Here is a 17,884-nt window from a genome sequence, read left to right as displayed (position 1 = left end):
TTACCATAAATCAAGATTATTGAAAAAATAACAAATAGTAAAACTTAACAAAACAGTAATCAAACTCTCTTGCTCGTCCAATTACTTTCTCGATTTAAAAAAAACAAAATAAAATTTCAATTGCCTACAACTTCCCTCCTTAACAGTTCCTGCAAAAAATCACTCCAAGCATCAATGGGTCCAGGCAAACACCAATGCACACAGTCATTCGACATTACCAATTTTGCCCCTGGCAAATGGCCATATATACTAGGATGGCCATCCGGCCTCAACACCATAGGCTTGGTGGTATCAAAAAGAACAAACCTCCTCCCTCGATTCTGTGTCCTTGCAATTCCCAGCTCCTCCAACTGTATGGTGTAAAACTCCAACGCTTTCTCATCCAGCGACGTCTCGTTCCTCGTAAACGGCTTCGTCCGCAGGCAATTCCCACCCTTATCCCACGCGCCGCCCTCAAAATGCGACGGCGCGAATGTCCGCACGAACGTCACTCCCTTGTAGCCCGCAGCGCCGTTGATGGCGCGAAACGCGGTCCGAAATGCCCAGCGGTGGGCGAAGGCGGGCGTGAGGTGGGTGATGTTGGAGTCGGGCTCTGGGCAGTACAGGCAGCCGTGGAGGCGGCGTTGGAGGTGGAAGTAGCTCGGGCGGAAGAACCAGTGGCCTGCGGAGATTATGACGTAGTGGAATTGCGCGATTTGGTTGGACCAGGTGTCGTCGAACTCGTCGAGGTATAGATCGAACGGGCGGCCGAGGGAGGGGTCTAGGATTCCGGTCTTCACCAGAAACGGCGTCCAGAAAATGGAAATGTTGAAGTCGTGCTCTTTGTAGTGGTACTGTATTTGTTTCCCCAATGGATCCGACCACTCTATCGGATGTGCCACCTAAAATATCCAAATATCATAATTTTAGTTGAATATTTATGAACCCTAATCGAAATTAGCATCCGTTGGATATGCTACCGATACTTATGGCATTTGATAATAGATAGATACTCTTTTCTATCTAAGTGAGACGTTTTGATAAAAAAATTTAGGTAGTGATATACTGTGAATTAAGTTACAAATGATAAATACGAGAAAATAAAGTATGAAAGATAAAGAATAGAATAAAGTATAAGAGATAAAAGAATAAAGTCGAAGAGAGATGAGATAGTAAATTATTGGAAAAAAAGAAAATATTTCACTTGCGCTGAAACTCAGGCCGGGACGGAGGGAGTACACATTTGATGGTGTTTTCAAAAGTCTAGTGAATGTATCATTTATGATTTATATACATTGACATCTACTCAACAGCTAAGTCAGCAAAATAACTAAGGATTGTTAATTAAAAGCTAACGGATATATTGTTTATATTTACTATTATATGATATTAAATATATAAGTGTGTGTGTGTAGGTATATATAATAATGTATAGTTTAAGATATTGTGGAGGATTTTGGATGATAAAGTATGCAACTTCACATAAGTAGGTAAATAAAAAATTCAAAAAATGAAATAAATCAGAATGCATGCTTCTTGTTGGGCTCAAATAATTTTCCAAAAGGCCCCAAGATGTTTTTGTTGCTTTTCCATTGCCCAAAAGCCACTTAATAATACTATATTCTCCATTACAAGGAAAAAAACATATTCCAGATTATCTCAGAATATTAATTAGTTACTAATTTATACTGAGTTGTGCTTTATCAGGAAACCATTATGATGAAGGTTAAAACTTTAACTAAGTAACTGGAATACTAATACTACTATGTTTAAATTAAGGGATAATTGCCTTAAAAGTCATCAACTTTGCCCGAATTCCGGTTTTTCCCACGAGCTTTAAAATTGGCGTATAAAGTCACAAACTTTGCATTTAGTCGCCGATTTCCCATGATGGATTTTCCGGCGAAAGAGTGCGCTAACGTGTCGTATTTAATTGATGTGGCGTCTCGTGGCGGCTGACATGTTATTGACTGTGCAATATAAAAAAAATAAACGTAAAAAACAAAATTTAAAAACTATTAAAAATTAAAAAACAAAATTAAAAGTTACACATCAGCATTTAGGGATAAATCTCCATTGTCTTCCTCCCACCCCCAAGCCTTCATCGTCTTCCTCTCCATCGCCGTTTGTTTTCATCTCCATCGCCCGCACTCCCCCCCTCTGCTTCCCTGACCGCTCCTCCTCCCCCTCCCCCTCCGTCCGCTACGTCCCGATTCACTCACCCTCCCGGAGCATCCTCCCGACCTATACACCGACAATTGCCCCTCCCGCGGCGTCTTCTCGTACGACCTCCCCCACCCCTTCAATCGCGACCTCGTCGTCCCCAATTGCACCGATCTCGACTCCTGGAATTGGGAATGCGGCATCATCTCCAACCACGGCTACGGCCGCGCCGCCTCCGAGCTCCGCCGCACCCTCCCCGCCGATCTCCACAAATCCTGGAGCTTCTCTTCTATGAACGTCAACATTCAATCCGATTTCTCGCCGTCCAAGTCAACATTCAGTTGTTTCTTCGAGAAAGCGATCACTGAGTGTGATTTTTTTATGATTTCTCCTGAGTGTGAAATGGAAAGCGAAGATCACTGTGATTTTTTTATGATTTGCTCGAAATTGTTCAGCAATACCAATTACTGACTGTGCCAGCAGTAATTGTTTTTTTATGATTTCTCTTCAATTCGGAGGAACTGCTGCAATCGAGAAGGCGCACGAGCACCGGAGGAACTGCTTGCCAGCGGGGGAAGTGGGGGAGTGGCAGAGTGAGGAGAGTAGGCGGAGGAAGAGCACGTGGCGGAGATGGAGCGGAGGAGGTTTGAGGAGCGGGGGTTGCTGTTGTTGGCGGCGGTGGTGGAGAGGTCAGAGAGGCGGTGGTGTAAAGATGTGAGCTTGGTGGGTTTAGGCTGTGCTGCTGTATCTCGGAGACGGCAGGATTAATGGCCGTGCTGCTGTATCTCGGAGAGGCGGTGGCAGGATTAATGTTGTATCTCAGGAAACGACGTCGTTTTACGATTTTCCGATGCCGGACACGTCAATATTCAGGCATGCCACATAGGATTTTGAGCTGCCGGAAAACACAGGGTCGGGTCGGGTTGGGAAATACCAGACTAAATGCAAAGTTCGTGACTTTATACGCCAATTTTAAAGCTCGTGGGAAAAACCGGAATTCGAGCAAAGTTGATGACTTTTAAGGCAGTTATCCCTTAAATTAATTACGAGACATTGTGTAGATGCATGTGATAAAAGATTCTGGTTAGTTGGGGAGTAACAGGTGTAAATTTGCTTTATAATCCGTCGATTTCATAGACGAATGTAGAAAATAAAGCTACACACCATGTGTGATTCCAAACATTCCTCCTTTTCCAACGTCCTATATATAAATACCACCATTATTTGTGACTAGGACCCACCCAACAAATCCCAACCAAATTTTGAACCCAATAATTTTCTCAATCTTAATTAAATTCCCTTGTAGCAAATCAGGAAAACATGCTCATCATTTCAGTTCAATGAGCAATTAATTTTTTATCCAAAGATTGTAAACAATAGTAATATCCCTTCTCCACGTATAATCATCTAAGTTTAAACTTTTTTTTTCAATAAGAAAATTATAAAATCAAACCAATGTTGTTTGGTAGCCTAAATTTGACCAAGATTTTATAAGTTATTGGGCTGTTTAATAGAAAAATAAGGTCCATATTAGGCTATCAAAGCCCATTTCGACCCACTAAAACCCGGAGTGAATTAGTTCAAAAAGGTGGATTATTTAATAATCCGAGTAAATAGCATACCCTTGTCTTAAAATCCATCTTAATTAATTATCTTATGCTAATTTAACATACCCCATCCGTCCAAAAAAATAGATCATATTTATCATTTTTTATTGTCCACGAAAAACAGAACACATTTAAAAAATGAAAGTTTTCAACTACTCTCTTACTAATAATATGGACTCACATTCTACTAACACTAATTCTCTCTTACTTTTTTTCATTCTCTCTTACTAATAATATGGAACCCACATTCCACTAACATTACTTTTCTCTTACTTTTTTCCCTTTCTCTTTTACTTTTTTTCTCTTCTCTCTTGCTTTACTAATTCCACATTAAAACTCTTGTAATTCACAATGTGTCCTATTTTTTTTGTGGACATAGGGAGTATCTACCAAAAAATGCACCAAAACGCAACGGTAGAATACTGTCAAAGAACAAGCCCAACAAATATCACCAAAAAACAAAGCATCTTAGTGTAATCTAAGTATAAACTTACCCACCGAACAACACCTTGAATTCAAATTAATTACGCTGTCTTTAAAATTATACATTAATTTGCATATAAAAAAAAAGAGAGGAAGAGTTACCTTGGACAAGAGGCAGAGCAAGGACTGCATATGGTTTCTAGCAACGGAATCACCGACAAACGCCAACGATTTCCCCCTAACCAATTTGAGAAATCGATCCGGTTGGAAGAGGGGGAGCTCACAGGCATCGGGCTTCCACCTCCATTTGAGGTAGCCGGTGTCGGGGCGGCCGAATCTCATACAATTTTGATGCTCCTGAATCGCGTTGCACGTTTCATTGGTGTAGTAAGGGCCGTCCGGATTCGGCACCCATTCGCCCGAAAACAAGTCGCATTGGTGCAATTCGGCGCGTGAAGGGAATGTTTGGTGGGAGGAAGAGGAGTCTCCGGTGAAGGAAAGGTATAATGGGATTGTGAGAAGAAGTGCTAGGGCGGCGATTGGAGCGGCCTTTCTTGTTTTTTTCCGAGTTTGGGATTTTCCATAGGGATTCATGTTTATCTCTGTGTGCAATTTTAAGAATGCCAGAAACTAGTAAGTCTCTAAATGATACAACTGGCAAGTGAGAAATTTATTTGTATTACTACTCCCTCCGTGTTTATTTTTTCAGCCCGATTATTAAAAATAGCGTGTTAAATGGATACTGAATAAAATAATAAAAAATAATAGAGATGGCGAGATAACAAAGTAAGAATGATAATTATTTTTTGATAAAAATAGAAATGACCCAATTATTTCTGAACTTCCCAATATAGAAACATGACTCAATTAATATGGAACAGAGGAAGTACTAACTAAAACGAGAGATTTCAGAAAATGGGTCAAATTCACTGACCTTTCAAAATTTGGGATTAAATTTGTTCACCTTTCAGAATATTAGATTTGAGCATGAGAATTTTTCAAAACAAGGTATTTTTGTTTTTTCACTTCTTTTTTCTTACTCCCTCGTCCCTTAAATTATGTTACACTTTGATCGGACACGGATTTTAAGAAATGTAATGAAAGTGAAGTGGAGAGTGGGTCCTACTTTTATATACTCCCTCTGTTCCATAGTTGACATACTTGGATTTTGCATAGTTTTAGAGAGTAGTCTATGACAATTTTTTTATTATATTTTTTCTTCGCCTGACATGATTATGACTACATTTATATATTTTGGTATTTTGACATTTTTGTTGAAATATGATTGAAAAAGATTAGAAAAAGGTACTCCCTCCGTCCCAACTAAGTTGGTACAAAACTTTTGGGCATGGAAATTAAGAAATTGTGTTGAATATATTATATGAAAGTAAAATAAAATAGGAAAGAGAAAAAAGTAGGAGAGATAAAGAGAGAGTAAAATAGATGATGAAATAAAGTAAGAGTGATTGAATGTTGTTTTTTTCTCAAAAAGGGAAATGACTCAAATTTGTTGGGACGCCTCAAAAAGGAATACGACTTGACTTAGTTGGGACGGAGGGAGTACAAAATATGTAGACATGCAACAACCTTAGTTCGAGGCAATTCTGCTTGCGATTTTGAAGTCCAATCAGCCCCAGTGCACATCATTCTCTTCGTCTTTGAAAGTTTCGCGTGGGTACCTCGTACGCCTCAATCAGAGCCCAGTAGAAGAAGTTATGACCGTTATACAAGTGATACAACGTTGGACTTCCAGTAAAGGGTCGAAAAGCTTCACGCGGCCGGGTGCGTTGTTTTGGCGAGTTAATTTTGTTGAAACACAATTTTTGAAGAAGATAAAGGCTAGGGTTGTATAGTCTACTGATCTTGGTTTTCTCCATGAACATGAGTAGCTAAACCTTTCTCGTAGAATTCATGGTGATGATGCACTAATTTCATATTTTTTATCCAATTGATTTTGTTCTTACCTTGCTCTTGTAGTTATTTGATTATTCTTGGGTTTATTCATTTCAATTGCTTGATCACCACCTGATTGTGTAGAATTAATTAGATTAATCGGGAGATGAAATAATTAATCTGGATATAAGAATAATTCACACCTTAATACAATAGAACTCGAGAGAGTTGAGGTTTTGAGTGAGATCTTTGATCTTATCGTGCTGTTGGAGTTAGAGGTTTAGGATTAGAATGAGACTTCAATCCTAGCACCTAATCTACATGTTTCTCACTTCTGGAGGAGGTTTAATCTATAATTGTGATCGACTTAATAACTCTATGGATACCAAAAGGTAAGGCAAATCGATTGGATAAGAGCTTGGAATTGTGCATCGGATCATTGAGTTCTACAATTTTCTCCATATTATCTTTTCACATATTGTTCGCTTGTTTTCATTTGTTTAATTGCTTATTATATGCTTTCATTAGCGTTAGAACAAACCAAACTTTTTCCGATAGTACGTCCCATAAGAATATGTACTTTATAATTTTGGAAAGTCTTTTTTCTCTCAAATGAGGTGGGATCCATTCTCCACTAACAACACTTTAATTACTTTGTCTCTCAAACTCTCTCTTACTTTACCAATTTTACATTAAAATCCGTGTCGAACCCAAAGTGCATATTCTTTGGGGACGGATGTAGTAATATTTTTTTGTGGCACTTAAGTTGATACTCCCTCCGTCTCACAAAAATATGTACTCTTTCCTTTTTAATCCGTCCCACAAGAATATGCACTTTCTAATTTTGGAAATTATTTTCTCTTTAATAAGGCGGGACCCATTCTCCGCTAACAATACTTTATTTACTTTTTCTCTCTATCTCTCTTACTTTACCAATTTTGCATTAATACTCGTGCATATTCTTTGGGGACGGAGGGAGTACAATAGTTTGTCTCTTTGGGATATGATACTCTTGCTTACTAATTGCTACACTAGTCTCATACACTTGAGGGTATTACTTGTATTTAAATAAGTTGAGTCAATAGTAGTGGAATTATTTTGCCATTTTAGTACGTTCCACAATAGTGGAGCCATTTCCCTTATTAGTAAAAGTCAATACATTTCTTATCACTTACGTTACTCTCTCTTACTTTATTATCTCTTCATCTCTCCACTTTTTCATTTCTTTACTTAACTCACTTATCACTATTTTTCTTAATCTCCGTGACGAAAAGAAATGTCTCCACTACTATGGAACAACAGGAGTATTAGTTTATAACTCCCTCTGCCCCTGAAGAGTATGTATTATTTCCTTTTTTGTCCGTCCCCAAAGCGTATGAACTTTTCAATTTTGAAAATTCTCTTCTCTCTAATGAGGTGAGACTCATTCTTCACTAACAATACTTAAAAACTTTCTCTATCTATCTCTCTTACTTTACCAATAATGCACTAAAACTCGTGCTAAACCTAAAGTTCATACTCTTTGGGGACGGACGAAGTATAAAATGTGAGTTGGAATGAGTTAGTGGAATATGAGATCCACTATAAAATATGGTGAAAAGTGAAATGTGATAAATTTTATGGGACAGACGAAAATGGAAAAATATGACAAAATTTAAGGGACGAATAGAGTATTATTTTTGTCACAACATTTATGAATTGACCAAAATAACCAACATAAAATTTTTAATCCAAACTCTTCTACCCAACGTATTTGATCCTCGCAACTCTAAAATTCTGCGTCCACCCTTCACCACTGAAGCAGCGATCCAAATCAAGATGGGTCAGATGAGTCTCAGATATCTATGAAGATATCCCATTACACAAGAAACTGCAAAAAGCCAAGAACCCCTTTGTTGAAGTAAAATCTACAAATGCTAAGTTCTCAAAACTTAATTGAAAAAAGATTCAACACCAAAGAAATGAATAGGGATAATTCTAAAAACAGAAGTGGAAGAGGATTAAAAGGTGGAAACTTCAAAATTATACTTGCATTTCAGTGAACTAAAGAAAACCCACGAAAATCACAAAAAAGGAAAGCGGGAAACAATTGGGGATGTTGTTCAACATGGTAAATGGCCGTTTTGAATATCTTCCGATTCCTCTGGCTGTTCTTTCTCCAATGGCCTCTCCTTTCCTTGCTGATCCATCATTGGCGTCCGCTTCCGAAAACTAGCGTCCCTCTCTGGTCTGTAAGCAACATATTAAATTTGTATGCACTCAGATTCATCTAATACTAATTTATTCATATTTTAAGAATCCATATTACAATTTGAAGTTAAATCCAATCTTTTGTGGAAATGAGATATACGAATCTTGCCGGGCGAAATTACAATGGAAAATAAAACAAGGAAATTACACGAAAAATAACTGAACAAAATTGCACGGAAAACATGTGCAAAGTGGTAAGCCGAGTCGAGGAGTTCTCTTTCCGCAAGACGAGATGCGCCACGGTAGTGCTCTCGGTTTGGCGTGTCGTCCCCAAAGATAAAACGGCTTCATCTCTGAAGTAGTAGCACCGCTAGCAACAGAGCTCCAGCGAACGGGAGTAAGGCGGGGGCAGAGCTTCGACGGGGAAGATTATGCAGAGAGGGAGAGAGCGTGTATGCAAGATGCTTGTGTATGTTCTGTGTAGAATGCAATAGATGCATGCCTATTTATAGGCCAAGTCCACCTGCAGGGCATTGATGGAGTCAACAACCATTATTTGTGTCATGATAGCTTGACTGTAATCGCGGGGGGTTATTGACTGGTGCACTAGCCAGTGGGAGCTGAAGAGACACGATGCACCTGGACATGCTGTACGACGGGATACACCATGGACCGTCGGGGTTCATCGGGGACCTTTTGTCTCCCGTTATGCATCGGGGTCCGGCGGGGACCTTTTGACTCCCGTTGTGAGTCGGGGTCCAGTGGGAACCTTTTGTCTCCCGTCATGCGTCGGGGTCCAGCAGGACCATGACGTGGACCAGGACCCGTCGGGGATAACGTGGAGTTTGGGGTGGTCTAAAAAGAACAAGTGGGGCTCGAACCACGCTCAACGACCAGCTCCAAAGACCACCCAAAGACTAATTGCCAAGATCCAAGGCACAAGGGCACCCGGTGCGAGGTGCGCGGGTCGCGGGCGGGCGGCGGCGCGCGTGTGGGCTCTGTCACCCTCTTATTCCACGATAATTATTACACATGATAATTTATCTGATTAAATACTTCATCAAAGAAGTTTATCATCCCCGATGTGGGATAATTAACACCTAGTTAATTAATCCCTTAGTCTTTTCACATAGCTCATTTCTAGCTTTATTGTGACCAACTTTAATATATTATTTCTCACTCACCGGGAATCGGATTTGAGAAAATAAATATACTACGGTCATCTACTCGGAACGTAGATCGATGTTATTGCATTTAATTTCATAAAATTAAATGTCTTGTAACATTTATTATTAGTCAAAAACCATTTGATCAAGCACGATTCCAACAATCCCCCACATGAGTGAAAATTGTCAAATGCATATGTAGCAGACACAAGCTCAACCCTGAAGAGGTATGTAAGCATAAGGATAGGTAGTTTTAGGCTTTGAACCATCCATAGTCAACAACATCGGATACACAGGTAGACTAGTAACGCGATGCTTTGAACTATTCCTCCACGGCGTGCACCGAGACAATGATGTTAACACTTAAACACCTCAGCCTCATCCGTTCTCACGTTTTGTGTCCATTTCAGGCCTTGGACACCACTTTGGATTCATAAGTGTATTGTTTGAAGCTGCCCCACTTCACACTTACATAGGTGATTCCTCGTTAAGTATCTTGCCATACTTGGTCTCCTTGAGAACTTCATCTCAACGAGATCCTTTAGGGATCATTAAAAGTCATAGACTTAACCTCACCACTAGGCAAGTTTTACAACACTCTATTGCCCTCTAGGGAATAGATATAGATGAGTGTTTCACACAAACAATCATAGCTTAGTTTTTCCATTGAACCAAGTTCTTGGGATCTCCAGTCATCATGGTTGGGTTACGACTATGACAATTCTTTAGTTTGTGGATTTCAAACCCATTCCCTCTAGCAATTTATTCATTTGATCACGATTTAACCATTTGGTTAGCAGATCCGCTAGATTATCCAATGACTTCACGTAGTTAATTGTAATCACCCATGTTGTGATCAAATGTCTCACGGTATTTGTCACGACCGCCCATACCAGGGGTATCATAAACGCGGCGATCGTGACCGACATGCATGGACAACAGTTTAAAAGAACAACTTAAGACTTAAAGAAGAAAAACAACTTAGTTAAAGAAGTTTAAGGTCATTTTTTTTAAAAGACGTAAAGAAACATACTTTTATAAAGGGCACCGGAAAAATTTGACTTAAGAAATACAACTATATATATAAAAAAACTAAGGTAAAACGAACATTTAACTTAAATCTCGGAAAACACCATTTTCAGAAAGACAACGTAAACACTCGTTTAAACCTAACACCGCCATACATGTTCAAACACAACACGAAAAGATTAAGGTCTTAAGACATAATTTAAAACATAGCATCGGATAAATAAGGTTCAGGGAGAGTCAAGGATCACGCCTATGTAGGACGACACAACGTATCCTAGGGTCTTTAGCCAGCTCAACATCCACCGCAACATCCCGCTCAACCCGCACATAAGAAAAAGAATATGCAGGGCTGAGTACTTGTTGTACTCAATGGGCTCATGCCGAAAACATTTTAATAAGTTATGTCATCCATACCAGTGATCTTGAGTTTTATATAGTAAGAAATATCACGAGAACACAAAAAATCCAAGTCTGGCCAGACAATTTATCTCCTCATTTTCCACATCAATCAATCAATCACATCCTCTTACCATAGTGTGACGAAAGTGTGGCCACACTATTCGCCCACGAGACCGGCCGACTAGCAAGGACGGCTCACGATCCCCTCTGTGTACACAGCCTGATAGGGTTTGCGGCCCTACTCAGACCCGAATTCGTTTATCATAGCCCTATAGCCTAATGGAGAGAACTCACGAACTAGGCATTAAGCACAATCTCAACATAGCCCTATAGCCTAACGGAGCAAGCTCAAACGAACTAGGCATCAGGCAAAAATCTCAACATCAAAACAATCACGGCATGACATAACACTTTAAACCACCCTTATAACACCACATCATATTTTCGGAAAAATAAAGAGGTTTGAAAAGAAAGCCCACCTCGATCGCTTAGCAAATTCACAACCCAACTTATAGCCACTCACGATCCTCGAGTTCACGAGTACACAACACCCTTGTCAATGACAACACAAGTCAGCCTTCCACATCAACATTTTACTATGCATGTCCTATCGTTTTCTCTCTCATCGTTTTTCTCACATTCCCCAACCCAACATACGTCAAAAGGGTGTAAAGACACACGTAACACATTCCAACTTATCACAAGTGATTTCAACATTTAAACACGTTCCTTGGACATACATGCATCATATAATACTTTGAAACTTGAAACTAGGTGTCATTTTAACAAGGCAGAAAACTGGCAGAACTGCGCGACCGTTTTGTAAAAATCACTATAAATTCACCCGACCTCATATGAAGCTAAATTTTGGTCACAATACAGAGGGCACATTCAAGTTCATCCATGAAGATTTTCACACCGAAATCACGTCATTTAGTCAGTCATATCACATATTAAACTCTCTGGTCGGAACATACAATTTCTGACAGCACTGCGCAGTTCATTTGAAAAATTTACCATAAATTCATCCAATGCCCAAAAAGGCTGAAAATTTAACACGACTCAGAAGACACTTCAAATTTTCATCTAGTTCAAGAATCACATCAATCGGAGGTCATTTGGTCAGTCAAACAGAAAACGAAACATTCTTGGCGAGAACACGAGTTTCTGGCAGATTTGTGCAGTCAACTTCAAAAATTTATTAAAAATCCATTTTTCGATAAAAAGGGTTGAAATTACCACGAGACACAGGTAACACCTTGAAGTTTACTCAGTAAAATTTTCATATCAAAATTCGGCTGTTTGATAGGTCAATTACTCATCAGAAGCTACTGGTCGAACATCACAGATAACAGATGCACAATTTCTAAATAAGGGTTTCCTTCTCAATCATCCAAACACCAATTCTCATGCTTATAACACACAATCATGCTTGATAAGACTCTCTTAATCATGTTTGCACATAAACTTACATCATTCACCAATGATTCCAATCAAACTTCACATAATTCAATTAAAACGCATATTTATCAAGGTTTTCAAGCAAACTCACTTTCCCTCCCCGATTAAACTTGCGATCTACGATTCCTACACCCACTACATGCATGTAGGATTCAAGAACATGGTTCAAATGAAAAGAATGAGGAAAAGTGAAGCCAATATACCTTCTTTGACAAAACGAATCGGTAGAACCAAGAAACGAGGTGATTCGTCGGAGATTCTTGAAAATAAACTTCAATGGATGCAAGAAACAATGGTGGAAGAAGTTTTTTTGGAGAGAATGTGGAGAGGGAGGAGGGAGGCACGAAAATTGAGGGAGAATGGGGGCTAGGGTTTAGTTTAGGTGTTTTTATAGGATTAGGGTTAGGTTTAAAATCAATTAATTAATTAATTGTGGGGAAAAATACAATTAAATAAATCCCACAATTAAAAGAATAAAATAAGCATGTGGGAAGGGGAGGAAATTTTTGAAAATTCCATGTAGGAATAGCAAGGAATTTATTTGGTATTTACTTGGAGAGAATATATTCACAACTTAGGAAATAAAAGTGAATATTTCATAAACAAGGGAACAAAATAAATTAAATCTCCAAGTATGAAAATAATGGTGGGGGCCGAAAATTTCCATAAGGAATTTGCACAGGGAAATTATTTAAATCCCCAATTAAAAGAATATGATTTAAATTAGGCAATTTATTTATAGGAAAAAGGCTCCCATAAAATATGCAACAATTATTTAAATTCCCACAAGGAAAATATTGCATAGGGGGCGTGTGATATGGGAGAAAAGTAGGAGAAAAAAGTATTCACATCCCCAATTAATTAGACATAGGAATTTATTTGAATAAAAATGGATTCCACAAATTAGGAAACAAATAAAATATCCTCCAAAATTTAGTGGAGGGGCCGAAAATTGCTAACCAAGGAATGTCCCAACTCTCTATTTATTTTAGGTGAAGAAATAAATTATAACATGATTTAATTTGATTAAATTCAAAGGAAGAGAGTCAATAAAGCACCAATTAAATCAAATGAAAATAATTCTTTCTCCTATAGAAGATTTTCGAAAACTCCCAAGGAAAATAAAAATGGAGTTCGAATTCCATGTAGTACCCTTTAGGGTCATTTGGTTTGGATTTAATTTGGATAAGTATCCCAAGATAATTAATTAAATCCAAGAAATGAAATACTATTTCAATAATTAGGAAGGGCCGAAAATTCCAATGAATTGACTCGAAAAAAATAAATGCATGATCCTATTAATTATTTCCCCATATTGGAAAATATAAAACATCAAGCTCATCATTCCACATTAACCACGAAAATTTATTTCACGCAAAACACTTAATCACATAGAAACGAAAGTTTCATAATTCCAAGAATACAAAATTCGAATAACATATAAGAAGAGTCACAAAATTTGGGATGTTACAGTATTATGTCGTCAATGAATGTGTCGAGACTTACAATTGTACAAGCCACTGTTTGCCCTCCCAATTGCGGCTTGGCTATCACAGTGAGTTAACAGTGGAGCCACGGGCTTTGACCAACATGGAATATCTTCAAGGAAGTTTTTAAGCCATTCGGCTTCTTCTGTGGCTTTATCTAAAGCTATGAATTCAGATTCCATAGTGAATCGGGCTGTACATGTGTGTTTCATGGATTTCAACGAGACAACACCACCCCCAATAGTAAAGACATATCCACTTGTTGAAAGTGAGTCTTTGTTATCGGATATCCAATTTGCATCGCAGTACCCTTCAAGTACCGGGGGGTATCTCGAAAAGTGTAGCCCACGATTTTGAGTATACTTGAGATATCTCAAAACTCTTAACAAGTGCTTTCCAATGCTCTTTGCTTGGATTGCTCGTATAACGGCTCAACTTGTTCACGGCGCAAGCAATATCAGGTCGAGTGCAATTAGTAAGATACATAATGCATCCAATGACCCGTGTATAATATTCTTGTGCAACGGGCTCACCCCGGTTCTTGCTCAAGTGAACATTGAGCTCTACATGCGTCTTAGCCGGGATGCCATCATAGGCATTGAACCTCTTTAATACTTTCTCAACATAATGAGATTGTGTTAATGCGATTCCTTCGGATGTTCTTAGAATTTTCATTCCAAGAATTACATCGGCTAGACCCATATCCGTCATGTCAAAGTTTCTCTTTAACATGGCTTTCGTGTCGTTAATCACTTGGATGTTACTACCCATTATTAACATATCATCAACGTAGAGACACACTATAACGTATCCATTATCAGTGTTCTTAATGTAGACACATTTGTCACATTCGTTGATTTTAAATCCATTTGATAACATCACGTTATCAAATTTCAAGTGTCACTGCAACGACGCTTGTTTCAATCCACAAAGGGATTTAACCAGCTTGCATACATTTTTCTCTTGTCCAGGTACTACAAAACCTTCAGGTTGTTCCATATAGATTTCATCTTCAAGGTCACCATTTAGAAACGCAGTCTTAACATCCATTTGATGAATCTCAAGATTGTGTACAGCAGCAATCGCGAGAGGCACTCAAATTGATGTAACCCTCGTTATAGGTGAGTAGATATCGAAGAAATCGTACCCTTTCTTTTGTTTAAAGCCTTTGACTACCAGTCTAGCTTTATACTTGTCCACTGTTCCATCGGCCTTAAACTTTCTTTTAACGACCCATTTGCATCCTAAAGGTTTAGCCCCTTCAGGTAGATCAACCAACACCCACGTGTGGCTTAGCAAAATTGAATCAATTTTGCTTTGAACAGCTTCTTTCCAATGCAACCCGTCTGGGCAAGCAAAGGCTACTTTTATCGATGTTGGTTCTTCATCCAACATAAATGCAATATAGTCAGGACCAAATGTCTTTGGTGTTCTGACCCTGCTACCACGTTTTAAAACCGCATCGTTTAGATCATGCCTTATTCGCTTGCGCGATTCAGGCTCTTCATCCACTGATTTAGAACTAGTGGCTTCATCCTCAATTCTCATCTCAGAATTGGGTGCAATATTTTCCTTGTCTTTGCGAGGAAATATATTTTCACGAAATACAACATTTCTTGACTCGATTGTTGTTACCACGGTCACAGTCGGTATTTCAGACTTGTGGACAATGAATCGATATGCACTACTATTAAGTGCATACCCAATAAAGATACAATCAACCGTTTTAGGACCGATTCTAACTTCTTTGGGCGGAGGAACCATTACCTTAGCCAAACACCCCCACACTTTGAGGTATTTGTAGGATGACTTCCTTCCCTTCCACAGCTCATAAGGAGTAACGTCCTTACCTTTGCGTGTGATTTTGTATAGGATGTAGTTGGCTGTCAAAACAGCTTCCCCCCACATGTTCTGGAGCATCCCCGAACTGATTAGTAACACATTCATCATCTCTTTGAGGGTTCGATTCTTGCGTTCTGCAACACCATTTGATTGTGGTGAATATGGTGCAGTCGTTTGGTCAATTATACCACTTGCGTTGCATAAGTCCTCAAATGGGGCTACATATTCACCCCCTCTATCACTTCGAATCATTTTGATTTTACATCCAAGTTGATTCTCGACTTCGTTCTTATAATTTTTGAACGTTTCTATTGCTTCGTCTTTACTTCTTAAAAGATAGACATAACAATATCGTGTGCAATCATCTATGAATGTGATAAAGTATTTTTTACCACCTCTCGTTTGCACCAATTTTAAGTCACATACGTCCGTGTGAATTAATTCAAGGGGTTTTGTGTTCCGTTCAACTGAATGAAACGGTAACTTAGTCATTTTCGTCTCAAGACAAGTTTCACATTTGTTTTGAGATTCTACTTCATTTGCCTTTAGTAAATCTTAACTTACTAATCTTTTAATGGCATTTGGATTTACATGTCCGAATCTATTGTGCCACAAGTTAGAACACTCAGCTAAGTAAGAAGAAGTAGATGCATTCTTATTATTAGCCAACGGCTTAGGGACATGGCGTACAACTACACTAAGCTTGAAAAGTCCGTCGGTTACAAAGCATTTTCCGAGTGACTTTACGAACTTGTACAAAGAAAACCTATCAGATTCAAATACAAGTTTAAACCCCTTATTCACTAGTATTGATCCTAACACTAGATTATTGCGGATGTCCGGGACGTGCAGCACATCCTTCAAAGTGATGGTGACGCCAGACGTCATCATGAGAATCACGTCTCTAATGCCGATAACTTGAGACGAGGCTTGATTCCCCATATTGATCTTCCTCCCTTCAACTGCAGTGTAGGAGGCGAACTTGCTCTTATCGGCACAAACGTGGGCAGTAGCTCCAGTGTCGATATACCAGCCACCTTTGTTATCAACAAGGTTGACTTCTTCCGTGACCACAACAACAAGGTCACTTTCATCCTAGTCCTTGAACTCTTTTTCAACAAAGTGGGCAGCCGGCTTCTTCTTCGGCTTGCGGCAGTCCTTGGAAAAGTGGCCAGGTTTGCCACAGTTGTAGCAGTTGCCTTCAACCTTCCTCGCAGGCTGCTTCTTCTTTCCCTTGTCCTTTGCAATTGGACATGAGCGTTTGTTGGAGGGACCGCCCCGCTCCAACAGATTGGCCTTTGCAACATTTGGGCCATGGCCCTTAGCCAATTCATCGCGTTTGCGCATGTCTGACTCGATGCGCAGCTTCACGATCAAGTCTTCAAGATTCATCTCCTTTTGCTTGTGCTTAAGGTAGCTCTTGAAGTCCTTCTAGCCGGGTGGAAGTTTTTCAATGACCGTGCCCACCGTGAAAGCTTCAGGCAGGGCCATTCCCTCGGCGGCGAGGTCGTGAATGATGAACTGGAACTCTTGCACTTGGTCCATGATTGGTCGGGAGTCAACCATTTTGTAGTATAAGTACTTGGCTATTAGAAATTTCTTAGTACCCGCATCATCACTACGGTACTTCTTATCTTGCATTTCCCAAACTTGTTTTGATATGAGAATAATGCAATACACGTTGTAGATACTATCATGTAAAGCACTTAAAATAATTTTTTTACAAAGATAGTCTCCTTTGCGCCAAGCGTCATACTCGACGTACATCTCGACACGTGCCTCGTCCTCGCTTGGCGGGGTTGGCTCGTTCTCCGTGAGGAAGTTCACGACGCCCAACGTTGTTAGGTAGAACAACATTTTCTGTTGCCATCTCTTGAAATCCATTTCCGTGAACTTCGATGGCTTCTCGGCGAGTGATATCATCCTTGGTGCCATTGGTGCCGAGCTTGTTCCATGGAAGAGACCAAATCCATTACCCCCGTAGGAGCTAACAATTGGTTGGGGCACAGTACCCCCCATAGTTGCGTGAAGCATGGAGGCCCCCACATTTGTGCCGACCCCAAAGGATCCAGCACCCATGCCGACCCCGGAGGGTCCAGCACCCGTGCCGACCCCGGAGGGTCCAGCACCCGTGCTGCCCCCGAAGGAGCTAGCACCCGTGCCGACCCCGAAGGGTCCAGCACCCGTACTGCCCCCGAAGGAGCTAGCACTCATGTTGACCCCGAAGGATCCAACACCTGTGTCG

The 17,884-nt window shown here is 39.7% G+C and overlaps 1 protein-coding gene across 1 annotated transcript; it reads right to left on the bottom strand.

Annotated features, from left to right (window-relative positions):
* On the bottom strand, nucleotides 1-4,838 carry LOC121755420 (protein trichome birefringence-like 19). The gene is made up of 2 exons (XM_042150721.1): nucleotides 4,335-4,838; nucleotides 1-881 (listed from the first exon to the last, which is right to left on the bottom strand). The coding sequence occupies exons 1-2, from the start codon at nucleotides 4,764-4,766 to the stop codon at nucleotides 117-119; spliced, it is 1,197 nt and encodes a 398-aa protein (XP_042006655.1). The 5' UTR covers nucleotides 4,767-4,838; the 3' UTR covers nucleotides 1-116.
* Nucleotides 4,839-17,884: the final 13,046 nt, after the last annotated feature.

The sequence above is a fragment of the Salvia splendens genome, chromosome 11 (assembly GCF_004379255.2).
Source record: "Salvia splendens isolate huo1 chromosome 11, SspV2, whole genome shotgun sequence".
Taxonomy (NCBI): Eukaryota; Viridiplantae; Streptophyta; class Magnoliopsida; order Lamiales; family Lamiaceae; genus Salvia; species Salvia splendens.
Note: the sequence above shows the minus strand (reverse complement) of the source record. Positions and strands in the feature narration are given on the sequence as shown.

What these genes read in the sequence shown, in the direction of transcription:
- LOC121755420 (XM_042150721.1), bottom strand. Translation starts at nt 4,766, where the DNA reads ATGAATCCCTATGGAAAATCCCAAACTCGGAAAAAAACAAGAAAGGCC. An exon ending in TGCTCTGCCTCTTGTCCAAG is followed by an intron (nt 882 to 4,334) that starts GTAACTCTTCCT and finishes TGGATATTTTAG; the next exon opens with GTGGCACATCCGATAGAGTG.